Source organism: Pomacea canaliculata, linkage group LG8 (genome assembly GCF_003073045.1).
Source record: "Pomacea canaliculata isolate SZHN2017 linkage group LG8, ASM307304v1, whole genome shotgun sequence".
NCBI lineage: Eukaryota > Metazoa > Mollusca > Gastropoda > Architaenioglossa > Ampullariidae > Pomacea > Pomacea canaliculata.
In genome coordinates, this window is record NC_037597.1 from 10263845 (window position 1) to 10291423 (window position 27579).

Consider the following 27579-nt stretch of genomic DNA (forward strand, 5'->3'; position numbering starts at 1 on the left):
TGGATTTCCAACAGTTCAAATAGTTACTAAATTTTTTCCTGTTGTCGTTACTATTCCAAACGCTTTCTTAACCATGTTTCCCCCATTTATTTCTTTTTTTGGACATGTCTGGTGTGCAGTAGTGAAATAATATGCAGAATTTCAGACTTGGAAATTGAATTCTGAACTTTAACTTTCAAAGGTAAGCATTAAGCTATCCCTTTCTTCAGCCATTTACTTGTGTCCCTTTGCTTGACCTCACATTATCAAGTCACGGAGGTAAGCTTTCCATGTATTTTCCATACTGCCTTTTTTATTTTATGCTTACCACATTTTAGCTTTAGTCTGGTAGCAGTCCATTCTAGTATTGCTGGTTGCCGATTTTGTATGCTTTCCAAGGTTTGGTTAAAAGTATTATGTAGGACTAAACTAGACATCTTGACTGAGGATGTGGTTGCTGCCTGTTAATGTTTTGCATATATTGACATTTACTTTAACCTGATCTGTTCTATGTGAATTTGTTTTTTTAATTGTTCGTTTGGGATACATCTTCTTATTTCAGTTGAATAGTGTTATTAAATTAGTAAGATCTTTGTTGCTGTCAAATTATGATAGGCTAAATAACTTTTAACTTCTGTCAGATGATGAATGGAGGTGGTGTCCAGTACATTGATTTCATCAATTCATGAAAACTAAATTTATGACTTAAAGTTGTATTGTCTGTTACAGGTTGAGTCATTGCTTTGTATAACTTCATTGATCTATAGTAGGGTTTAAAAATTGACCATTTATTCTATGAAGATCTGTGGGACTTGGCAGATGGCTTTGGCAGCTAATTGCAGTTGTATAGAAGTGATGGAGGACCAACTCCAAATATTACTCTTGCCAGTGTAGTAATTTGAGACTGGGTGTTTGAAACTATGTTTGACAGTTTTTAAGAAGAACTATATAAACATTTGCCAAGGAAAGTAGAGATGGTTTTAGCAATTTGTATATTTGTAATGAATAAAACCAGTTTTTTTTTTTTTATCTCATGAAATGGATGATGAAAATGGTTTTGGTATAGCTTCACTCAGTTTAATAATTTTAAAAATTAATGTGATGTTATTGTTTTTCTATCGCAAAATCTGTCAATGTGTTGAAATATTGGGTGGGGATCAGGAGCAGATTATAGGATGAATCCCTTTTAAACAGAATCTACCAAAGCTGGCCGAAAGCTTAGAAAACACTCATTTTTGCAGGTATCTGGTTTTATCATGCCAGGCATTAATGCAACAACTATAAAGCTAACCAAGCGGGAGGGTTACTTGACATAGAGCTATGAACATCATTGATGACCAACCCTGAAGTAAGATCAATTGTTAAGTTTCACTGTAATCTGCAACTTTTATTTGGACTTCAAGAGCTGTGGTGAAGGTTGTTTTGCAAGCAGTTATTTCTGAAAAGCAGATTTCATAGCTTTCTTTTTCATGAGTTTCGGGAGTAAATGTTGAGTGATGATTCAAATGATTTTGTTATATGGTTATTTGCACTTCAGTTTGCTATTGTTCCATGTGTACTTCACTACTACTGTATTTTTATTACCTCAAGTGATTTTGAAGCCTTAGAAAAGTGTATCTTTTTGTGATAGTAGTATGGAGAGCCATGAATGCGTGCAACAGTTTATTAATAAAAGGTAATCTGTATTTTCCATTAAAAACTTTGTCACTGATCTATTGTTGGTAAGAATCTATGCAGCTGCTGTGTTTTGTGATATATGTAACGTGGTATAATAAATGCTTAGACATTAGACATAAATGCTCACTAGTTGTTGAGAGGTACTATTGTCATTTGTCAAGGAGTTGTGCAATGAAATGAAAATCTCATTCCTTGATCACTATTGTTTTTATATGGTCAGCACATTTGTTTGATTTTCTCTTTGGGGTGGTGTAGGGGAGGTACAAGCCTGGTGCAAGCTTGCTATTTTTCAAAGTTGGGTGAATACTCCCTTTTCTGTTCTTGCCAAGATACATACAAACACATATTAGGGTATATCTGCTCTGCTCAACTGGTCTTCAACAGCTAATTTGTATGATGACTTTCTCCATAAATCATAAATTTGTTTTTGCAGGACTGTGCTATCATATATCATGTAGGCAGCTATTTCTCATACAGAAAACCGAGACATGTAAAGGAACTCTTCCCATGATGTCAGTTTAGATACATCTGGCTGTCTCACAAAGGTCTGGCTGTTGGCTGCTTAACTCCTGGAAGTTTATAGATTCAACTTCGTTGGAGCAAAATAAGCTTGCTCACATTAATGTTCTTGTGATGATTTGTTGACTAAAGGCAAAGTACATGTTTGAGAAATTATATTGTGATACTAACCAACGTGTACTTTGTGGTTACAAAGGAGAACATGATGGTTTAACATGAAAAGCTGTCTGGCAGTAGATCTTCAATAATGATTAATACATTTTAAAAATCAAATTCTGAAAACTTTATTTCCTTATTTGCAGATATAATCAAATAATTAACAGTGGCAGACAATCAAACTGGTGGAGTGTAACTAAAGCAAAAGCAATCATAGTTCAAACAGCATCATACAGGACTGCTGTTTTATGCACATTGCACAGAAGAAGTGCATGTTATCACAGAGAATAAGAGAACGGAGTAGCTTACATGGTCAACCATGTCTGCATAGCCTTTGCATTAAGCTTGCTTGAAAACAATACATAAACATATACTATTAGTAACTTGTTGAACAAAGAATAGTTGAAGCAATGATGGCCTAACAATAACAAGTGGCTTTTATTGGAGCATTTATTGGAGATCACTCAAAAAGCATGAAAGAAAACAACTATAGGTCACTTTAATGCATAATATATTAAAGTATTCATTTAACAATAAGGAAGAAAGAACTACATGGTACAGTCAAGCAATGTTTAGCTCCCAATATCTACCCTGCCCTCCCACTTCCAAAAAAAACAAAAAAAAAAAATCCCACCATAAATCATGTTAATAGTTAAGCAGCATATACACACTAATCTCATATATAGATTTACAACAAAACATTAAATCTTTGAAATTCATAAAAGCAAAGGACTAGACCTTTTAAATTTACCATATTCTCTTGTCAATGTCTTCTGATCATGTACATCCACAAATGTACAGATAAAATCTTGTCTAGATCACTGTAATCAAGATGTGCAGGGGAACAGAATATATACTTTTTATGAAACTTTTTATCTTTTCTCTTCAAATAAAAATGAATTGATTAATCTAGAAGAAAGGCAATTTTAAACAGCGCAATGCATTCTGTATAACAATCTTAATTCTCAAGGTAAGCAGCAACAGTAAAGAAGTGTTCCTTAAACTGACTGGTAATCAGTGACATAATTTCTCATTATCAATGAGTCATTCCAGTAAAGGACATCATCCAGCAAGACATAACACCTCCAAGGCTCTGAGAGCTAAAGTTCTACTTGACAATCAAGTCCAGCCATATAAACAAGTAGTGGCTTAGGAATGAGTAGGCAAGAATCTGAATGTTGTTCAACAGTCAGCATGGCGAGTTGTCCCACTCAAAGTCGAACATTTCCTACACCACTGGAGTCACATGCAAGGAGAAAAAAATAAGATAAGTGTGAACCAGAACAAGCAAGTGCTTTCAAACGACCTGACATAGGAGAAATTGCCAAATACAGCATCGTGTGGAAGAGAAAGCATTTCATATAAGCCATTCCCTCCTTTTTCATGCAGTTTTCAAATAAATATTTTTCTTATAAGCCATTTTGTGCAACCATAGTATTTTTAGTTTCCAAAATTTTTTTCCCTAACTTTCTAATTAAATGTTGAAATAATGACCAGCCTGATCATTCAGGAAAGGCACTTAAAAATCTTTTTTAAAAACAAATAATAATGTTTTTATCAGTAGTTAGCTTTTGAAAAAAAATGACTGAAAGCAAATACTAGTGTAATTAATAAAACTATCACATCTGTCAAACAATGGGTCAAATTATCACCAATAAATAGGAAAGTTAGCACCAATTACCCCTTCCTCCTAAAAAATAATTCTTTGTTTAAGAGCAAATCATTTTTGAAATTATCTGATAGCCTTTTTTTGATAACTTCACCCAGAAGGTTAAATGTGGTGTTGATTTTGACTGTAACTATACAAAGAAACACAAGAATTTTAGAATAACCAATAAGCAAACAGAAATGGTAAAGTGTGGTTAATGGTAAAAGGTATAGAACGATTAATTAGTACACTCAGTTTTACTGACTTCATCGTCTGAAATAAAAGGGTAAAGGCCTTTTCAGATTGTTGGTGAGGTGTTAGAGGAATTCATTTTCTTACGGACAGCGTATGTGATGGTGGTGGCCATCTCTCTGTGCCTTACTCTTCCTAAACCTCTAAGGAATTAGGCACCCATTCCCACCAACTGGGTTGACTGGGGAAAGTTTGCTGGTCTACATATATATAGAGACAGCCCGCACACCTCTCAGTTCTCATGCCAGCCACTCTGACACATTGGATATTCACTTCCCTTCTGAGAGTGCAAATAAAAATATCACAACGTTTATGAGTCCCCTTTGGGTTTTTCTGTGATAATTTTTAATAAATTCATATTATGGCACACCATTAGGTAAAGTGAATAAATTCAAACTTTTTGCTGCTTTTTGAATTGTTATATTTCTCATTTTAGCTTAGGCTCCATTTCACCCTTTGACAGAACAACACATGCAATGCCTTTTTTTGTGGGGAATTCTGCTATATACAGTCACCTAGTCACAGTAACTTTATCTACTCAGTGCTCATGAATTAGGAGTAAGCCTGCATGCTGTGCTAACAGCTGATGTACCTATGGGTAAACTCTGCATATTCCCTATGAACAGAATGCTAGGATGCTGTTCATTATAGACTCTATTTAAGACAACTGAAACACCTCAGAAGAGGGGGAACATCTTTTACTGCCAATGCATGGGTTAAAGTAAACTAGACGGGAAAGGGAACTGCAAAGAAAAAAAAAGTATGGGCACTTCTTATCAGTTTTAGATCAGACCTACAAAGCAGTTTTTTTCTGAACCATGTTTTCTGCACAGCATGTTGATCATAAGCCATGCACATAAACTCAGCTGTGACCTGTCTACATACTGCAGTCAGTAGATGGCATATACAATTCAATACTACCTTTAATACAGGATGTCAGTTATTTTACCAAACTACAGTCCTTGTTTCCTTGGAAGAAATCAGTTCGAGTTATTCAACCTGACTACATTTTTTTTCTACCTGCAGTCCTTCACCTGTTAAAAGTGACTACCATTTCAAAGTTTAGCTCTCTATCATTTTCAATAGTGGGTAAATGGTTTAGAAGCACAAAACAAGGTATTTTTCACATTTTTGTGACAAAAATACTTGCTAAGCCCATTAAATATTACTATCTTTTAAACATGCAAAATATTAAAATTGCACCCTTCCCTCTGTCTTCTCACCACCACTCACAAAAGACTTCAGAAAAAAAGTTTCCTCTTGAAAAGTTTTTCTCAACTTTTTTTTGTGGCCATTATTAATGCATTAAACAAAACCCTTGTCTTAGATCACTTATAATTTCATTTTATAGAATTGTAGCATATTTGCCCAAACATCTTGCAGTCATTGCCATCTCCAGAGACTTAATTAGCACAAAGACTAAGGATGCTACATCCCTTACATCAAGAAGCCCAAAGCAAAGCAGATTACTGCTCGTGAACCTGAAAGGTAACTTCATGCTTGTCCAGTCGTTTGACGAGGGAAGAGTCACCAAAAACTGCTGCTGGAGTGTATACACCTCCTCTGTAAAAGGCAATTAGAAAAAAAGACAATCAGCACTAGCACTTAAATACAATCAGAGAACCCCCCCCCACCTGGCCCTGATTTGCCCCTGATGACCTTGCATTTCTACTTCAACTTCTATAGAAGAAACTTTGGGCAGATTTTACTAGCTAGTTTTTTTAAGAAACCTGTTTTAGCCATAGCAAAGTTTGTTTTTTTTAATGATACCATTTGCAAGGAATTTTAATATTTATAAATGCAAATAAAAACCTCTTGAAAGATTAAGAGGAAAAAAGAAACTATATTAACAGAGATAAAATTGTGATTCTGAAAGAATATTATATAATTAACAGACTTACTCTTTGGGTATCCGCTCCTTTTCTTTCAGCAAGACCATTGCAGACTGAACCATGCAGATTGGTGTGGTGACATAGCCAGCCTCTGTTAGAACATTCAACTTTGAACATCTCTATCTGTAAATCCTATTTATGAGATTGCAATAAAAATTTGCATTTTACCTACAATTCATGAGGTAAGCTTTTGTTAAGAAATGGTATTTATCAAGGATACCTTTAATAGCAAAACAACAAAAACAAAATGCAAATCTAAATGTAAATACTAAGAATCTAGTAAAAGCTTTACTTTTACGACGTTACTTGAAGACAAGACCACAGGAGATTAGCAAGCCACAATTGATCTCTATCCATTGAAAATTGACTCTCTAGCAGAGATGCTAGTCCAGTGTCAGGGAATCAACTTTTGATGGCAAGAGATATGGCCTGTTATCTGTTCATATGTCATAGAATCTACAGTAAAAAATAATTTACACCTGTGTCTTTTTTTTTTTTTTTAAATTCTCTTCTTTGACTGCACCAGCTGACAAGACCATAGAAGAAAAAGTGTTACACTAGCTCTTTCACCATCACAAGCTCCAAGGCCTATGAGCCTCTTGTCACTGGGTTACAAAAAAGGCAGTTTTCCACTGCAGCTAGCCTTTCTTCTAGACTTGCCAGATGACACAATGTCAAGGTCCTCCTAACCTCCCCACTTTTTGGGTGATATGTTGTAATATGATGGTATGGAAAAAACTGATGTATTGGGTTTGCCATATCTATCAAAGAGCAGTTGCTCATCTGACCTGTAAAGTGCTCCGCATGCCAGGCATGAGTTAGCTCACTGTCTATATCTATAAGACAACTTGTGATGGGTAACCCATTATCTCCTACGATCAAGTCATCTGGCAAATCTTGAAGAAAGAGAATTTACTCTCAAAATTTTAACCATCACTTTACCTAACAATGGACCATAATGTTTTATGATCAGATGTTGACAACTTTCAAATATTGAGAATGCACATGCATACATTCTGGTAACTTCTTAATTCATGCAACAAAATGAGAATCAACTCTATTAATGTATAAGACTTTCCATAAATTGTAAAATTTTGAAGTCATACCTGGTCCACTGACAGTGACTGTAATTGTCTTATCAGGCTTTTCCTGATGCTGAACATCAGGGTCTGTAGAGGCTCAGAATAGCCACTTCCAAACAAGGTCCAGCTGAATGATGATTCTTTGATCTGGAAACAAATTATATAAAGACCCTTGATAATACTAAAGGTTATATTTAGTCCTCTTCATGCCTAGGTGGTACAGAAGGGATCCACTAATAACTTGCATTTTTGTCTGCAATCAGCATGCTGTTCTAGGTCAGTCTCTGGTCCTTTAGTTCTATGTCTCTCTACCGATCTTTGCCCCGTTTTTGCTCACCACATTTCCTTTTGGCATCAGTTGTCCAATGGAGGTTATTTTGGGTGGTGCCTCTAGATTCAAACGTACACATGCCCTAGCCATTTCCCTCTTCTTTAGATTATGGTTGTCATAGTTGGGCAGCTGGCTCTTATGAGGATTGCTTGTGATAACAGGGTTACACCTCACTAATTATTTCAGTTCCATGGTCATCCTTCTTTGATAAGTTGAAGATTACATCCTTCTTCCTAACTACAGTAATTATTCTTGGTCAGAATATCTTGAAGATTTTCCTTCAACATTTTTGGAAGATCTCTAGTTTCTGCCTGATTTTTCTGATATCTTTCAGTATTCACTCCCATCAAGTAAGGTTAAAAGGATATTGTTCTTGCTGATTCTTAATTTTGTATAACTTCTTAGATCTTTGGACTTCCAAATTTTTTTGGCAAAGACTTGGTTTGTTTTAATAAGTCTTTTATTCCCCTAATTTTCTGTATCTCCATTTACTGTAACTAGACTGCCAAGATATGTAAGAGCGGTCCGGTGGCGCAACGGTTAGCGCCTGTCACCAATACAGTGAAGGTTGGCTGCCCTGAGTTCATTTCTCGTCTCGGGAGAGTTTTGCTGACTTGGCATTCTGTCTTGTTTCTTTTGTTTTGCCTATGTTAGCTCTATTTTTGACACATTTTTTTGTTAGATTGTTGATCTTTTCCTGAGAGTCCATAGGCAGCCTGGTGTCACAATGGTTAGCACCTGTCACCAACATAGCAAGGATTGGCTGCCCTTGATTCAGCTCTTGTCTAGGGTGCTGTATTTTTTCTGCATATGCCATCCATTTACAGGGCTGGCCACTTTGCTGATATAGTCTTGGTTGCGGGCTCTGGGTAAAATACTGATCCCCCCACCCCCCAACAAACCTCCTGAGCATCTTTGTGTTGAGTGGATAGCATAACAATGTCATCAGCATAATGTACGTCTCTCAGTACTGATGTAAGTGTCCATCAGATTCCTTTTTCTTGTCTTTTGCTTCATAAATCTGTCCCTGGCCAATATGAATGGGAATAGTGAGACAATGTATCCCTGCATCTAGTAAAGTTAAAGGTGTCTGTAATTTGCTATTGCTACAAACCAACTGACAATAAACTGTTCCTGCATCATTCCATGACTCTGTTGTAAATCTAAAGGTAATTAAGTACATCCAACTGCACTTTGCAAAACATTTTAGGATACGGGTTTAAACACAATATGTGATCACGGTGGTGTGGTATCCAGTAGGATTCTAATGGTCACACACCAAAGTAGACATGAAGCACCGTAATGTATAAAAGTTTGAAACAAGCTCCAAAATGGTGAAATAAAAATCGCCAGCCATCTTTGCATGTACCCTCATGCCACCATTGGTTTTGAAATGATAGGGATCTTCTGAAAAATTTAAATCTTTAAATCAACGTGCTCCTGTTTTTGTGTACAGGGATGTAACATAATTTAAAACTGGTTAACCTTGTGAACAGACTTGATTTCATTCCTTTTTATTTACACAGCTTTGGAATAAATTTTACTGAATACTATGAATATGCCTGTGGCTGAGGTAGGGTGCTGAAGGGGTCACTCATATCAACTTTGAGCTTCATTCCTGTTTGACTTGGGTTAGCCTTAACCTTCTGTGTATGTTTACAAACCTGTTTAAGGGAAGGTCCATCTTTTTTAAACATGCCAGCAGTGAAAATCTGTGGGAACTGAAAGAAATAGAAGAAAGAGAAGTGAATGCCACACTAAATGACAAATATTAACAGCTTCCAAAAAGATGCAATACAATCTCAATGCAGATGTAGATGGCAATCTGGTCTTTAATAATCATCTGGCTATGATATTGGAACAGCACACTAATTATATCTTGAAATTCTATAATCGATTTGTTATGATTCATAATGGGATATTTTCTTACCTTCAATAAAACTGAGCGTGTTACACTGAAGTAGGACATTATGGCAAAAATAATGGAGAACAGCACATAGCAAATTGTCCTGAAAAGGCTGGCTTCACATATGTATGGGACAAACTGCACCTGCAAATGCAAAATGCAGTTAACTTGAACATAATTATAGTCTTTTAAGTGTATGCCGGCACTGAATTTAAAAGTATTGTCCCACCAAATATGTTGTATTAATAACTCCATAAAAACATATATGTGTTTGAATATATACATAATGTAAACTACCCACAGGCCGTTGCCGCTGTTTGTCATAGAAATACCGCTGTGAACGAGCCACCACAGAACGATCACTGCTGGGAAATGGAAGGCACCACTTCTTCAAGTCCTCCTTGTAGAAAGGAAAATATCTGCACAAGAAACACTGGACTTAGCAGCTTAAAAAGGAGATTTTACCTAGAACACATATTGCAATGAAGTTGCCATGAATGATTTGGACGGTTGGTGTAATCTGGTCAGACAGGAATAGTTAATCTGGTTATCATTTTACACAGGAAATTCAATTATTTTTTACTGCAAAATAATTTCTGTTAACTGCTACACTGAATATCTGATAAGAAAGGTATCACTAAAAAAAGTGATTGTATGAATTCTTGAAATCTGAATTCATTAAGGTATTCTGATAGAAATCTTACTGACAGTAGTAGTTATACTTTACAACCCTGCACCTTGTTACTAAGAAATTGCATACCGTTTGGGTACCCTGTGGGCACTACGTGGCATTGGGTCAGGAAACAGAGACTTCCTGATGTTTGCAAGTTCACTTGCATAAGCAAATCCGTAGACCGCAGACTCAAAAGTGGCATAGTTAAATGCAATCCCCTGGATGGATTAAATAAGACATATTGTTATTCCTTGTGATGTTATGAACTATTTTACCTCAATAAGCTTATTAGGGCTTATTATAAGCTTATTATGAAAGATTATTTCCCTGACTACCCTTGTACCATCTTACGGAATATAATGTGCAAAGTACCTCGTAGGAAAAGACATCAAACAAAACAGCAAACCAGGACTACATGGTGTCAGAAAATATTCTTCCAGAAAACAATGCAGTTTTTTGTGGTACAAGGATAAGGTGGCTGCTGGGAACATGTTAACACTATAGGAGACAATTGTCAAGCAGCCTTCACCTACTTAAATAATCAATTTTTGTTTCTTCTTAATACTTGTTTATTCTTCTTAATACTTTCTTCCCTACCAGATGAAATTACAGTGGGATTCCCTGTATTAGCTACCTGATTCCAACAGTCTCCTTCTGACTGGTTAAAGCTGACCACTGAACATGGAGCACACAAACTCAAGCAACTCACCCCCCATCTTGCCCCGTCTAGCCTGTGAGTTCACCTAGCCAGTTTTCCACCCGGCTTCGACCGAGTCCGTTGTGTTTTCAGCTATCTTAGTTTTCCTGTTCTTGATTACTCAGAAGCTGCCTCTGTCTCCTGCCTTACTGCAACACTCATACAGTAAGATCTTCCATCCAGTTCCAGAAAGTCTCAACCTTCACATCTGGATGCAGTCACCAGACAGAAGTTTTAATGTGAACCAATGGTGTGCATCATTAACATTTGAAGGCCTTTCACTTTAGAAGTAAATGAGGGTTTTCGAGCAGTGAAGAACCAGCCAAGGACTGGAGCTCTCGGAATCGTCTCTTTTCTCAAGTGAGTGACTTACTCCTTTGCCTCTTCAATTTGAGGACTTTAGTGTCCATCATGATTAGGGCTAAGCTCTTCAATACCTTTTGCCATTTGGGGTGTAAGACGTGGGGTCAAATAAAGATTTTTCTTTCTGGCCAATCTGTCACATGTATGGCCTGTGTGTCGTTTGCTGTTTCCTTCTTGGAATCTCAGGTGGATCCTCACCTACCTCTCCTGCATTTGAGCCTTTGTCCCATGTTCCATTTAACCAGCCAGTCGAGCTTTGGAGATTCATGTGCTTTCTGCAGACCCATTCTGTCTGTAGTTTAGGCAGATGGCTTGTCTCCCTCCTTACATACCCAGGTTATTCGGCTAAGAATAAGTTTCACTCACTGGATCCTCAGGAGGTCACTTGCTATCCTCTTTAAGTAAGCAGACCTTTGTGATTCAGTGAGGATTCAGGAGTCAATGAATGCCCTGAAGATTGACTTCTCACTGGCTGTTTTTACTTCTCTGGGAGGAGACAGTAACAGTTTAGATTAAGGCAGTCATTTAGGCAGGATATGTAGATCTTTCATGATGTGGAATTCATTGTCCAGGCCACAGGACGAGGTTAAAGCTGTAGTTATATGGTAGGGTGCGACATCGGATAGAAGTAGGATGGAAGATCGCACGCACACAGTGAAGGTACAGAGTGGCGAGTGGGGTAGGTGGTCAGTGGCCGGGTGACGACCCTGTGACCGAAGGAGAGCGGGAGGGGTCGACTAGCGACAGGGTGTAGGTGCGCGATGTGTTTGGGGAGTGGAGCGTAAAGGCCGTGGAAGAGGCGAGTGGTCAGTCTGTGAGGAGACAGCGCAGGGGTAGGAGCCCATCCGACCAAGAGCGCTAGTGTAAGGTATATAGTTTCGCCACTGCCAGAAATATCGACTGGCGTCGGATTAAAACCATCTAGAACCCACGACAGTGTTGTGTTTGGTGTTGTGGAGAGACTGGGGGGAGAATCGCATCTAACCCTGCTACATTTTTGGCGCCCAATGTGGGGCACTGGGCGAAACTGAACAAATCAAGTCAGCTTAGTGCCGCCAGAGACTATGGAGCTGACAGAAGAGGAGAAGCGAGTGTTGGAGGCATTTAGGAACTTGGAGATGAAGCCAACAGCAGACACCGCTGCCGACCTACAGCAATGGGCGGCAGGGTACGCTGCGACAAGGGATGGAGTGGAGACTGCGCCGCTGATTGCCAGCGGACCACAGCCACCGCGACTGTCGCCATTTTCCGGGGGCAAGAACGACACAGCGATGGACCTGTGGAGGTATGAACTGATGTGTTTGCGGGGGAGGTATACAGACGCTGTTGTGTTGGAAGCTGTCCGCCGTTCTTTGAGAGGAGAGGCGGCCAGAGTGGCCATGCGTCTAGGCCCGCATGCGACATTGAACGAGGTGCTGCAGAAATTTGACAGTATTTTTGGTCTCGTGGTGTGTGACCAAGACCTACTCGGGTCCTTCTACACTGCGCGCCAGGAGGCCGGGGAGAATGTCACGCAGTGGCGGTGTCGCATAGAAGACATCCTGACACAAGCCCTGAGTGCGCGCCTGATAGAAAGACGCGCATACAGCGAGACGCTGCGCTGCAGACTGTGGGGAGGACTACGGCAACCCCTAAAAGACCGAACTGCCTACAAGTTCGAAATGGAGACAGACGTGGACGCTCTATTTCGTGGCTTACGACAGGCAGAGCAAGAGGCCGATCAGGGACCAGTACACAAGACAAGTGCTGGAAGGCAAGCGGCGGTCAACGCTGCACAAGCCATCCCGGCCGAAGACTGGAGTGCAGAGGTAAAGAAACTGTCGGCCGAGGTGCAGTCGTTGCGGCGCCAACTGCAACAAGGACCACGCAACGAGCCTGCGGCTGGCAAGGCGTTAAACCAGCGGCCACCACGCTCCAGCTACGAGGACGACGGGCCTACATGCTTCAGATGTGGCGGCAAGGGCCACATCAAAGTGGGGTGTCGGGTGCGAATTGACCATCTGCGCAAGCCCCTAAACTACAGGCTGACCTGCAGAAAGGGGCAACGGGTAGACCAACACCCGCCGGCTCACTGCCCCGCTGGCGAGAAAACATTGATAGGACCCAGCACGTGTGCAGACGTGTGCATCGAAGGTGTGGCCACGGCAGCGCTGCTGGATACAGGTGCCACTGTATCAACTGTGACGGAGACATTTCATCGCCAGAAGCTGGCACACCTGGCCGTCCGCCCGCTTCGAGAAGTGTTACGTATCGAGTGTGCTGATGGCCGACTGCTCCCGTACTTAGGATACATCCAAGCGGACATACGAGTGGAGGGGGCAGGGGGCGGGGCTGATAGTCTCCCCTGCCTACTGCTGGTCATCCCAGCAACCAGGTATAGCGACAGTGTTCCGGTGCAGCTAGGTACCAATGTCCTGGAACCGCTTATGCACCAGGCACAAGACAAGCAAGGACCCCAATTCCTGCCGGACGCACAGCTGCAACCAGTGCTGCATCGCACCTTTCGCTGCCTAGCGATGCGGAACAGAGTGCCGCGCATGAATCGCAACATGCCGTACGCGCGCGGCTTACAGACAACGACCACCAGACCAGTTAACAATGTTCCGTGTGAAAGTGCCATGGTATGACCGAGGAAGCACCAAACTGTGTAAACTCAGTGGTTATCTCGCCCGATGTGACAGTGAAACAGCAGTCGCACACAGACGTAACTAGCATCCGAACTGACAATTCTGGAACCAGCGGAACTGATGGTGGCAAAGTCACACGTGTAAATGACGCAGCTGAACATACAAACGGCTCAAAGGAAAAACGGACTCCTCGCTGCAACGTGTTGCTACCAGTGGGCGGAATAGTAGAAGATGCGCATCAACCAGAAGATGCGAGGGATTACTCGCTTCATCGGAGGCAACGAAAACTACGCCGCCCGTTTAGAAAGGACGACACGCCTAGGGCAGAGTCATCCGCCGGGGAAAATGAGAGCGACAGTGACACGTCTAGCTCTGCGGTCGTACATACACGGCCGCCAACCACCAGGTCAAGAGGGCAGCCGCTGGCGAGGGATGACAGTGACCAAGAAGAGCCAGCAAGGGACGACAATGAGGCGGAACCACCCAGTCCAGTCCATGACCCAGATTCGGAAGTCACCACGCTGCCTAAGGAAAACGACATTGAAGTGCCGGGTGTGCAGGATGGAGGGAGAGATGAGGAGGGGGCTACGCCACGTACGGCGCTACCCCACCCCCGTCACCACGCCACGACCCTCGAGAGTCGACAAGGCCACGTCAGCAACCGACGCGGAGGAGCGAAGACTTCATACCTGGCCAGCAACAAACACTAGACGATTATAGCTTGAAGTGTGACAAAATGAAAATGCTGCTGAGCAAGTTATCCTCAGAAAAACTGCCCGAGACTGTGGTGACCATAATCATTAAGGCTGTCTGGCCACTGTTATGAACAAAACATGACCGCAGCAACAATCTGTAAATATATGTTTTAAGTTTACCTGTGATGTATATATGGTGATAGCATGTTATATATTGGAAATAAGGGTTCTAGTTTTAAATGTCGAGGACAACATTTCTCCTCGAGGGGGTGTATATGGTAGGGTGCGACATCGGATAGAAGTAGGATGGAAGATCGCACGCACACAGTGAAGGTACAGAGTGGCGAGTGGGGTAGGTGGTCAGTGGCCGGGTGACGACCCTGTGACCGAAGGAGAGCGGGAGGGGGTCGACTAGCGACAGGGTGTAGGTGCGCGGATGTGTTTGGGGGGAGTGGAGCGTAAAGGCCGTGGGAAGAGGCGAGTGGTCAGTCTGTGAGGAGACAGCGCAGGGGTAGGAGCCCATCCGACCAAGAGCGCTAGTGTAAGGTATATAGTTTCGCCACTGCCAGAAATATCGACTGGCGTCGGATTAAAACCATCTAGAACCCACGACAGTGTTGTGTTTGGTGTTGTGGAGAGACTGGGGGGAGAATCGCATCTAACCCTGCTACAGTTACTATCCCAGCCTTTTTATATAATGTGCCCTTTAAAGAAACCATTAAGGCAATGTGCTGGTTGTCCAATTCCATATTTGCTAGGTTTGACCTAAAGGACCTTGCAGATCATTTGGATTCTCTGGATGCTGTCAGAAGTGCCCATGTTACTGCCCTCAGTATGACTTGTGTGACCTAATATCTCCACTGCTATACAGTTCAGTATGGAGCGGCCTTCTAATCTGCAGCTAAGTACATCTCAAGTTTTTTTGGTTCTGCAGCACTAAACCCTTTTCTCTACTGATTCACATACCACTACCTATTTATTCTCCACAGTCATCTGGTACAGTACAAAGAAGAAATACTATTTTTGTCGGTAAAAGTTCTTTCTTCAGGTGCTTACTAGATGGCATGACCCTCCATGACTAGTTCTCTCCCGCCTCCCTGCTGTTGGTCTCTTCTCAGATTTAGCAAACTGACTAGATGGGGCAGGATTGGGGAAGGGGGTTTTAGTTACTTGAGTTTGTGTTAAGTATCATCCTGTCTCTCTTATGAGTTAACTGAGTACCTTTTCATATGACTTGTTTGGATACATTAGCTATGTGACAAAATGACAGCACTGCAAACAAAAATAACTCACATCTTCACCACCTTTTAAAGTTAGATATCCCTCAACCGAGTTCAAATCACCTGTTGAAAGCAGTAAAATTTAAACAGATATTATGCTTGCTGACAATATAAGAAGTGAAAGAAAAAAGATTTAATGCCATCAAACACAAAACAATGTAACTGCAGTGGGAAAATGATATAAACAATGAGTATCCCATTTAGTCAAATTTTCTTTGGCAAGCAGCACTGCACTGTTAAGACACTAATAAACAGTTACTGACAACAACTTTTGTCTCAAATAGATGAGTTACTTAGGAGAGAAAAGGAAGATAGGAAATGTTACACTGCAAGCCACCAAGACTATAAAATAAATCTATATAAAATAGAAGGAATTCTTGAGATCTCAGCAACTGATGCTAGTTTGAGGTACAGACTATACTGAGGAAGAGGGAGAAAGAGTGGTCCAGCAGTATAGGGAGGTGGCCAAAACCACACAAGGATCTCACATAATAGAGATGGCTGGTTATACTAATTGAAAGAATTATATGGTTTGTTTGGTTACACGACTTAAAAACATGTGGCAACACTTTATCTGACCTGACCACTAGCTGTAAATAAATGACCTGTTGTTTCTTAAAGCAGGTAAGTGAATGACATGCTGTGGTTTGCTTTGATTCATGTCAAGCAAGGATGCACCTCTCATATCTGATGTAGGTAAAACAGGAACACGCACACCCTACCTACAAACACTAAGCAGTCACCTCAACCTGCAAAGCAGGACAGCAACAGATGTGAAGTTGGCCTTCATGACAGATCCATGTTTCCTACAGATATATCAACTTTATGTGACAGATTTTAAGACCATAATAAATAACAATGTCAAGGATGTCCCAAGCTATTTTCTGTCAATTTAGTGCTCACCAAAGTTGACAAACACATAAATCTCTACTGCAGTTTTTCCCCATCTATTAAAATACACTACCCACTAATTTCAGTGTTGATAAATATTTCTTAAGAATGAGTAGATTTTAAATGTTACAGAGATGTTTTAGTAAGCTTATATACTTTCAATGTGTGCACACACTTGTAGTGTGCATCAGTACGATGTATAGTAAATCCAATACTATTAAATGAAAATCAGTTGCAGCTGTAAGGCAGAACTTCTTGTGGGAGTTTTTTAAAATGGTTTCACCAGTGTGAGGAAAGGTAGGGTACATGGTGCTGACTTTTAGAAGTGGTCAGTTTTCCATAATTGTTACCATGACCCTGAGGCAGGGTGGAGATCACAGGCGATGCCGACTACCAAACCAATTCATACTTGTTGGCGTTAAGAAAGCTGAGGTGAAACGGTTTGCAACTGAAGATACTGTCAGGGTTAGGACCAACAATTGAATGCATTCTCCATAAAATAGAGAAAAAAATAAAGGAGAAAAAGATGAACAGCAGAAATGACACAAACATAAAAACAACTGAATTTTCAAACTTTATTTTTATTGCTTTCATCTATCTTTATATCTCTATATTTTTATTTACTCATAAGGGATGACAATATTCAATATTTTCAGTTTATTCCCCTGGTGACTGACATAAAGTACATCTGCTTGTACTTTTACAAATGGGTAACAATTCCCATCTGTAACACAGAGCCCATTCACTATCTACAAAAGCGGCCCTACAGTTCATGTTTGTCTTTTGGTGAGTACAACAAGGTGAAGGACATTGTAGGTCATGTTCATGCAAATTCAGTCTCATTCATCTCTTCGCTCCAACTGAGGATGTAAAAAATGGATGGGCATGTGCTGATCATCTTTGGTTGTCCTAATAGACATAATATCGTATGGAACTAGACTCCATTAAGAGACAGTTATTCTGTTAGTTGTTTACACATGTTGCACTCAAAACTTACGTGGAATGCACACACAGACCATAGATGTAATCACAGACTACAAGCTGAATATTGAGATATCCCTGCTTATGAGGAAAGAAAGAGAAGAGATATAGAAAAAGATAAAAAAGCAATAAAAATAAAGTCTTTATCTTCGTGTCATTTGTGCTGTTCATCTTTCTCTCCTTTATATATTCTGCTTTTGTTTGTTTGTGGAGAATACATTCAGTCCTAACCATGACATATGTTCAGATAGAAGCCGTTTCGACTCGGCTCTCAGACCCATTGGGTTGGGTGAGAAAGACGTTTTATTGCTAGGCTAGTCAGCAAAGGCTGTGATCTGTACCCCGCCTATAGTCCGGGTAGTAACTGGAGATGACTGGCCGCTAGTAGTCAGTACCGCGTGTACTCCTACCTTCTCTCACATGGACGATACCCTTCAATTCTGTTGGCCAGAAGAAGTTCCGCCTTTAATGCCAAAAGATCATGACAGGACCTACATATGGCAGCAACTCTGAAAGAAACTTTTTCCTTCAAGCTGCTTTCCTATACATTACCAGCATGCCCCACTAATTAAACATTGTACACTCTTCTATGTATGGTTGCATTACAAAAGGCCTCACTTTGCAAAAACAGATCCATACAAGAAGAAACTTTACTGTTCCCTCAAGGTATTATTTTGCTATGAATTAATTTTCTTTAACAGCTAAATTTAAACCTCAAGACAGGTGTTTTGTTGCATTTGGAAGTGCTTGAAAATAACTATCTAAAGCCATGTTCTGGCAGATATCAACTGTTTATTCTGACATAATTTATACTTTCAAAAGTGAAAATGACAACATAAAAATAAGTAAAACTTACAAGCATAGAAGGCTGAACTAATGATAAAGTGTGCTCTAATGAAACGTGATTGTTTTATATGTAGAAAATTCTACGTTTTGATAATTGAAGTAGAAATTTGCAGTTCATTATAATGTAAGCAATAAATTTAAATTACACACATTTTACATGCTACTACAGGCTTGCAAACGTGTTGACTGGTAATGAAGGAAAAGAGAGAATATTTTGTCACAAACCTTTAAAGTTCTTACGGGTGAAGTGCACACCCATGTCAACTGGAATGCTATCAAAACCACAGCTGCCAACGACATACACATTTGCCTCTTTTGCCTTTGCACTGTAAAGAAGCTGAACCTTTTCCAGGAACTGCACAATGAAATAGATTTCAGAAAGGTTACCTAGTATGTAACATTCTTTGTACATTTGTTTATATCTTACCACCAAAATCAATGTCTAAAAATATAGATTTCAAAATATGCCCTTGTTCTGTCCATGTGACTTACCAAAAACATATCAATAAAGTTTTTGGCGTTAGCAATGAATATGAAGGTAAAAAGAAGACATGATTTCCTTTGATCTCATGTCATCCAAAACACGCATGAATTTCACCCAAAATTCGAACTACTGGCTGTGGTAACATCCAAATATCATTATTCTCACTGGTTTATTTGAAGAATTAGTCCTTACACTTTCCAGAATACCAATCTCAAACAGTGAATGCTGTTTGTTTACCTTTCACTTGACATTAATTATGTACCATGTGTCCCTGAAAACAAGATCTAATCCAAAAATAAGCCCTAAAATGATCTTTTATGATGCTCATGATGTAAGCCTTACTCCAAATATAAGCCCAGACAGATTTCATTCATTGGTCCATTTATTGAATTAAAATATGACATTAATGCATAAATAAATAACATTATGAGTTCTGATGACATCCCAGAAGAGGACATGGCTATATTAGAATAAATGTATAAATGTAGATACTTGTACATAAAAAAAAATAAAGCATCTCTTGAAAATAAGCCCTAATACTGCTTTGGGGTGAAAAGATAACATAAAACCCTGCACTGGGACACCTTAAGGAGAACCTAGAAACAGCAGCCTTCTTTGTCATCAGGGCATGGCCCCTGGGAACACCAAAATAAAAAAAACCCCAGTCTTATTTTGGTTGAAGGTAAAATTTTTTCCTGTGAAAACAAGTGTCCAAAATTCAATATTTTCTTTGGTCAGATGACTATATAAATTAAAACCTCATCTTTACGCATTAATATTTTAGTCATTATGAAAAAAAAACCATAATATTTTTTTAAGCTGTAACACATTGCTTTTTTGAGTAAATCCACTTTGGTTATATCTGAAAAACAGGCTACACCTTGTGGTTTGCTTTGCAGTTTAAAAGCTGATCAAGGAGTTAAAAGAAAAGGGGGTGGTGGCAGGAGGTTGTCAGGCATTTTTCACCTGAGAAAGTTATGTTTGACAAAATATAATTGAGACTGCCTAGAAAAAACTTTAGCAACTTAAGTATATTATAAATCAGTGGTTCTCAAAGTTTTTCGGACCGCAGACCACTTTACTTAAGTAAGAGCTACGGCGGACCTCCAAGGCCTAAGTAAAAAAATATGGCGGACCACCAAGGCCTAAAAATCAGTCTGTACTATGAATTTCAAATTTAAATTGCCGCATTTGTTTCAAAACTAAATGTCCTTTTGTAAAAGTAATATAGTAATAAGTTGACATAAAACTACTTATACCTCGTTATTTGTAATTAAAATGTTAATGCGAGGAATGCATCACTTTAAACATCACTTTGATGTCAGCCGCGGACCACCTGACTTATGCCCGCGGACCACTAGTGGTCCGCGGACCACACTTTGAGAACCACTGTTATAAATAATACATTAATTACAAAATATAATTTATAAAAGGAATAGTTTTAAACTGTCATATTCTCAAAGATTGTATTTTGTCCAATTCATGCAATGCACCAAATGCTTTAAAATAAAATTCTGAAAAAATTGTAATTTATAAATTTCTATTTGACCTATTTTCATGATGTTTTTTATGATCTTTTGAACAATGCCTTAAATTTCTCAGGAAAAGTTACACTGAGGTACCCATGTTTAGGACCCTTATTGTAGAGAGTTCTGTTCTTTTTTTAAATACAGATGTGATTTTTTTTTCAGTGTACTCACCTGAGGTTCTCCGCTAATGTCCACACAATTGGCACCACCCTCAATGCATGCTTTTACCACCTGTTCCCCATGGAAACGGTACTGCAGACACACAAAGGTTAAAATCCTTATTATTATTGTGTTTGCTATGCACAACTTTACATCAGATGAAGTGGAGTGGTGGCAGAAGGGAAGATCTCAAAACTGAAAATGACACATTCCACAGGCAATCACATCAAATGGTATTTTAAGAAGCCACAACACTCTATATTCTCAAGTTACTGTGAAGACAAAATGTAGAAAAATAACAAGCATACGAATCAGGGAAAGGATGGGAAGGGAGGGAGCTCCAGCACAAAGGTTAGTGGACTGCTGGCTGACGATTTTTTCTAGTTAACTACTAAAACGAGGCAGGTGTGTACAAAGCTTTTGGTTTAGTCACATTCATTGTTTAGGCTTGCTGAGACTACAGCGGAGAACTTCGCAAGAGGCTAAGTGTTGGTCTCGGCAGACAATATCCACCTATACGTGTCCATGGTGTACCTGCTGCACCTCTACTGTTCACTGCAACTATAGGCTATGGCACTATTTACTCTCTTTTTAAAAATGATGTAGGATAAATGATTTGATCCCTTTAGAAAAAGATGGGGATATGAAAATAATTAAAACTGAGAGAAGTTAATGTACAGCAACAATGTTCAAAGCCTGTTGTACTCATATTGAAAGCTTTTCTACAGCCCATTTCCCTGTTTGCAGCAAGCTCAACGTGTTTTGACATAATCAGTAAGCATAACAATATCTCTATCTCACTCTCACACATACATACAAGGTAGCAGTGGAAAGCAAAAGTAGAAATCCATCAACTACTGATGTACAACTGGGAAGTTATGCACTTTATTATCAAAGTTGCCAGTTGGTGAGCAGCCACTTCAGTGAGGTCTGTGGTGTGCTCTTACAGAGAAGTGATGATGTCATGGCACAGGCATGCTATGTGCCACAGCCCTTCCGCCTCTAATCTGCTTGGCACACTGATCACAATGCTGCACACCATGTGGACAGACAGCACTAGTAAATTGCTAACCTACAATATTTTTAAAAGTATGACTCAATGTCATAGTACGTATTTTCATTTCATGTTACAGTACAAATAACCAACAGTATGGGGGAAAAAAACAGGCATGAAGTACATTTTCACCTGTTTCTCACTGCCTAAATAGGTCTTCCATCTACCAACACCTTTTCCATGTCCTGTTTTCCTCTTGACACCCCCAACTGAGTATGTGGGAATCTGCTGCCGTTGACTCCAGTATCAGTCACTGTCCAGTTTCCCAAGCAAGAACAGACAGCCCAAACATCAGTTATTTGTCCCTTGACTGGTACTTGTCATTTTGGGGAGCACATGGATAGACGCGGCAGTTCAGAAGGCCCGCAGTAATGAGCAGGTCCTCCACATGACCAGTCCAGTCTTTGATGTTTTTAAGCCAGTTCTTCCTCTGGCCACCATGGCGTTGACCACCCTCTTGAAAGACAGACTTTGTCAGGGTGTTGTGTTGAGTCACATGGCCAAACCAGACCAGCTTATGCCACCTGACTGTTGCAACTAGAGGTTTCTGGTGTCCTAATGAGTGTGATAACTGCTTTGTATGAAATCACTGGTTTTAGGTTCTCTGCAAGAGATCTGCAGCAGCCTCCTCTGACACTTGTTCTTATCATATTCCATGTAAGAACTTAATTATTTTGTGAAGAATATGAAATTTTATATAGCAATTGAGTATTATATAGGTCTTATGTGTTATAATACTACCCTTTGCTACCCTAAGGATCGTGAAAGTTCCGAATCCCAGATACTATAAGAAGACGCCAAGGTAGCAGATGACAAGGAAGGGCTTCACACTATACATTATAGACTTTATAGTTAGCACGAGTACATTTTGTAAAATTTTGCATGTTGCAGCTGAACATTAAATAACAAGAGACAAAACTATATAAAGAAAATAAACAGAAAAATCAGAGATATGTTTTTGGAAATACAGCGCACAATGCTCCAACAGTTGACTGCAACATGTCAGACACCGCCAGTGTTTTTGATGTATACAGCTATCAGTAGTAATGATTTAGTACCAACACAAGCCAACATCCAGGAGAGTGTGTGGGAGGTGGAGGGCAGGAGAGGAAGTTCTCTCTGCTCATGTGTCAGTTCAGCATACAGGCAAATGCAGTCGTAGGTCAGCGCCGTTTTTAGTGCTTATGAAGCCTGATGGTGGATTTAATAATACATGTGCACAGCTGTGCACACAATGACATGGATCTTTATCTAGACTTAAGGTAGTTCAATGGATTCTCTCGATACGTTGTCTGCACATTCTCAGTGTGGCAGCTGCACAGCCATGACGCAACTTGCAAGCCCTTCGTTGTTCATTCTACAAGCCAGCAAACTAAAAGTTTACCAAGAATTTTTCACCCACTTCAACAACCCTACCCACTCCTCAAGCTATCGCCACAATCATAGGCATCATATTCATCCCTTCTGGTCAGACCCTTTTCACTTATATAGTATTTTCTAAGATAAAGCCTTTTTTTTTTTGCAATAAGTGTTAACATCCTGGAGGAAATGTTAGTCGGTTCCAAATGTTTTGATCTGCAGCAAAACCTCTTATTCCCAAACACAGAGAGTAATATGATATTGCAAAAGGAAGGGTGTGAAAAAGGACTATAGCATTATGGAAAAGGTTGTTAGGAGTAATATTTAGGGAAAAGGTGTGTTTTAGTGTACTACTTGCAAACCATTTCATTTCACAAGCTGAAAACCTGGAAAACACGTTTTCACAATGTCAAGTCAGTTCCAGCCCTCCCACATCTCCACCCCGCCCCGGCTTACCGGCCCGACACAGTTGAGGACCACTTTGGTCTGCTGACTCATGTCCAACAGTGACTGGTAGCTGCTGACGTCGGCAATGATGATGGGTTTATCCTCCACTTTCTTCCCTGCAACATCGAGAATAAAAAGGGCATCTCAACCAGGAGCCAGTGTAGCTGTATAGCTTACGCTTAATTCGGTAAATTGTGCTAATATTTTGTAAGCATTTTAGCTGAAGAATGTATTTGCTCCCACTACCACCAACCCAACCAAATCTCTCTTTTTTTTTAGGTGGATTTTTTTTAAGCGGCTTGTTTTTACTGCAGTTCGCCTAAACAGTCACCAGATGACGTCTGCAATCGTTCACCCCGCCCCTCCTTCCACTCCCAAACTCTGTCTCGACCTTCAAGAGACGGCGCTAGGGGGATGCGGGGACTGGGCAAATAAAATTGCGGGGCCTTTGAAAACAGGTACAATTAACATATACGCAGTTGTTAGCGCGGGACCTTAGGTGGTCATCCCTGCTCTCCCCTTGCCCAGCCCCCTAGCACCGGCTTTGGATCTTTTCTCTCATGATCCAAATGCTTTTTTCAAAAAAAAAAATCACGCTTGACACGCAAAGGCGCCCCAAACGTAACGTACTGCCAATCTGTCTGGCAGTCTTCCTGGTATTTCCCGGTATAAATATCAAGAATTTATACGTTTATAAGATTACACGTTTGGAGACATAAGTACGATGCCCCCTACCCCTTCCCAAACACTAGAAGGGTTTCTTCATATAACTTGAGGAGGTAAAGAGAAAGTTTATAAGGATCAGAGGGGCAAGACAGTTCTTACAACCGGTATAGCTCAAGTGCTTGCCTATGTTTCTTTTTTTGTTTTGTTTTTTTTCGACTTGCAGGCGCGACACGGCCGCTGCTTGCGTCTATAGTTGCCTGGACCACGACAGACTCCGACCGCCTCGATCCCGACTAGGATGCATGCTGGCTGCCATCAGCTTGCGGTCGCACTGACCAGAATTGACATCTCCTTGACACTGCGACCGACGCATATTGCAGCTGCAGTGGTAACAAGGCCATGAACAGGGTGGGGCGGGCTGGCATCTTCTGGAACATTTCACCTGAGTGATATCCGACACCTCGGTGCGCAATGACATGTATTGCAGACACAGAGATGTGTGTGTGTCCGCGCGCGCGCCTGCACAACACGGCCCATGATTTGTTGTTTTGAACTACTGATCACCACAAAATTACGTGTTGAGAGACCAAGACTGCAAATCGTTAGGACTGAGCTTGATGACGCCCCTCCACCCTCTATACGATTTAGAAGGTGCAGTCAAAGAAGCAAAGCTTGAAAAAAAAAATTAAAGCACAAGAAGTTTTAAAACTGCATTTTTTTTCCTGAAGGAGGAGGAAAGAGTCAATGTTTGTATGTCATCATTTCTCTAATGAGACAATAATCATATTCTGTATCACATTCTCTTTTCAGTCTTAAGACATATTCTACCAGCATAGCTTGAATAAGAAGTGCTTCTGGTTGAAATTCTTGTCAGCATTCTGTCTCTAAAAATAGGCACTTTGTTTAAAAACAAAACCTGGGTTGGGAGTGGCACTGCTGCTGCTGCTGCTGCTGCTGCCTACACTGAGCTCATGAATAATTTGTGGGGAGGAAATGCTGACAGGTGAATCTTTCTGCACTGCAGTTATTATTAGAGTGAGGAGGGCAAAATAAATATCTCAAGTGGCTAGTATGTATACACAAAACCATTGCTAGGTTTCCATTACACTGACATCAGGTTACTTGGAACATTTACGTCTCTTGCCTTCACAACTACCTATGTTGCATATTTCACGGTGTTGACAGCTGGCAGTGCTGTGAATGGTACATTAGCATAACATAGTACACTATTAGCAGCGCTCTTTGATCGCAGGTGTGAATTGCGTACTTTGCTAACAGATAATTAATTGACATATCTGTTTTGGAGACTGAAATTTACAGGTTAGGTTTATATTGCCTGTATCTACCGATATCTGCGAAAAAAAGCAAACCATTCAGGTTGGTCTTTAAGTACATGCTGCTAATAGAAGTACTACAATAATAGCAGAATTTGCAAATTGCATTTCTACTTGGACATACATACAAGTTCTATGTTCTGCACACAAAAGACTACAAACAGTCAGTCTATATAAGAAACATGCCACAGCAAACAGATGACATCATGACAAACACATGAACTAAGTACATGGATGAAAAAATGAGAAGTGAGTTGAACAGTGTTCTTGATTATGCAGGATATTTCTTAAAGAGATTTTTGAGGCTGTATTTAACCCTTCAAATGTGGACAGTTTGAAGAGAAATGGGAGAATAACAGAATTTCAAACTCTGGGGCCTGAGAAAGATAAGAAGCATCTACTGAAGTGCTTCTAGCTGATGTGTGGCATAGAGAGAAGGACAAACACAACCAGAGCAGACTAAAGAGACCAACTCAGGTGGTAAGGTGTCAGTAGCTCAGACAGGTATGCTGGGGAAAGGTAGCACAAAGTAATGCCAGTTTCAACTGGCAGTCAGTGAAGCTCACAGAGGAGGTATTTAAGATGGTCTGTTTTTCACCAACGTTTGTCCAGTCGGCAGTTAAGAGAGATCTATGGAGAGTTATGGTAATCCAGTTAGGACAACTCAAAAGCAGAGGTGAGATTTTTAGTGGCAGAAGCCTACTGATCCTGTGGAACTAAAGGGGGATAAACCTATAGACTGCACTGATGCGAGATTCAAGAGATGATAAAGGTATCAATGGTTAACATCAAGATTCCAGATAGTCTGAGATAGAAATGTTAACCCCAGAAAAAGTACAGATTTTTGATTTGCAGAGGCTACTGGAAGGACCTTAGTTTTGTCATCATTTTAAATTTGTTAATGAAGATCTATGATTTCACAAAGTCTAATGTGTTGTGATGACTTGCTGGAGCTAGGAAGCAAAGCCAGATGCTAGCAACTTTGTATCAGTACTATAACTGGTGCATGGTGGATGAAGAACGGAGTCTTGAGCCACCCTGTACTAATGAATGCAACAACATACCCCTAAAACAATGGATAATAAACCAAAGGAATCAAAAAGCAAAAGGACAGACTTAAGATGTTGATTACAGTATTGTTTTTAAACATGATTGCATTTTATTAATTAATCATTCCAATAAAGTGTTCCCATACCCTCTTTTATATTTTTCTAGAAAGTGATCTATGAAACATTACACCTGTATTGCTTAAATAAAACTGTTCATTCATGTAATCATCGCAAACTGCTTCAAAAGATCTACAATAAACCGCACAAATCAGTTGGATTTTTTTTTTCTTGGTGGTCAAATAAAGAATTAACTCGGTTTCTTCTTTAATCAGTATCCCTCTTTTTAATAAACACAGAAAAGGATAGATGTTAAAGACCACATTTACATGTAAATGCGTAGTCTTGCTAGCTATTTGCGCAGTACGCCAGCAGACAACTTCTGCTTGCAGTATAGACTACAGTGTCACGATGCAGGCCACTTGATAAGGCTTATTTCTCCAAAACAATTTTTCTCCAGAAAACATTTCACGTAACGATGCCATACAAGAATGAAATAAACGAAAAAAAAAAAAAAGATTCAGAAAGTTCAAAACAGAATGTTACGAACATACCTGTGCGTTCCGATGACTGTACAAGAACAGTCTGCAGTTTTTCCATGTTACGTCCTGCAACAGCCCATGATAGGCCCCCTTCTTCTTCGGCTACTTTCGCAACTTCGTCGACGACAAACTGACCAGTGAAGCCAGTTGCACCAAAAACAACCAAATCATATGGTCTAGGATCAGCCATCCCGATTGCGATGGTAAAACTGTTAAGAGTGCAACTCTGTTCGCTCAGTAGAACTTGCAACTTTCCCCACCAGACGAATTTTTTCGGTAAATAAAAAAGTATAACCCAACTTCCAGATAATGTAAACACACCACAAGTTATAATTATTATTATTATTAGACATTAAAATAATTTAGTGGGTTTCATTATTGTTTATATTTAACCTTTTCTAATG

The 27579-nt window shown here is 40.0% G+C and overlaps 1 protein-coding gene across 1 annotated transcript; it reads right to left on the reverse strand.

The window, feature by feature from the left end:
• Positions 1–5553: 5553 nt before the first annotated feature.
• Positions 5554–27467, reverse strand: LOC112571207 (saccharopine dehydrogenase-like oxidoreductase). The gene is given in 13 exon segments (XM_025250059.1): positions 5554–5794; positions 6133–6193; positions 6196–6214; positions 7230–7352; positions 9201–9257; positions 9467–9586; positions 9744–9861; positions 10203–10333; positions 15791–15840; positions 18721–18850; positions 20680–20760; positions 23537–23643; positions 27188–27467. Coding segments are annotated over 13 exon segments (1272 nt in total). The 5' UTR covers positions 27366–27467; the 3' UTR covers positions 5554–5697.
• Between the last annotated feature and the right edge of the window lie 112 nt (positions 27468–27579).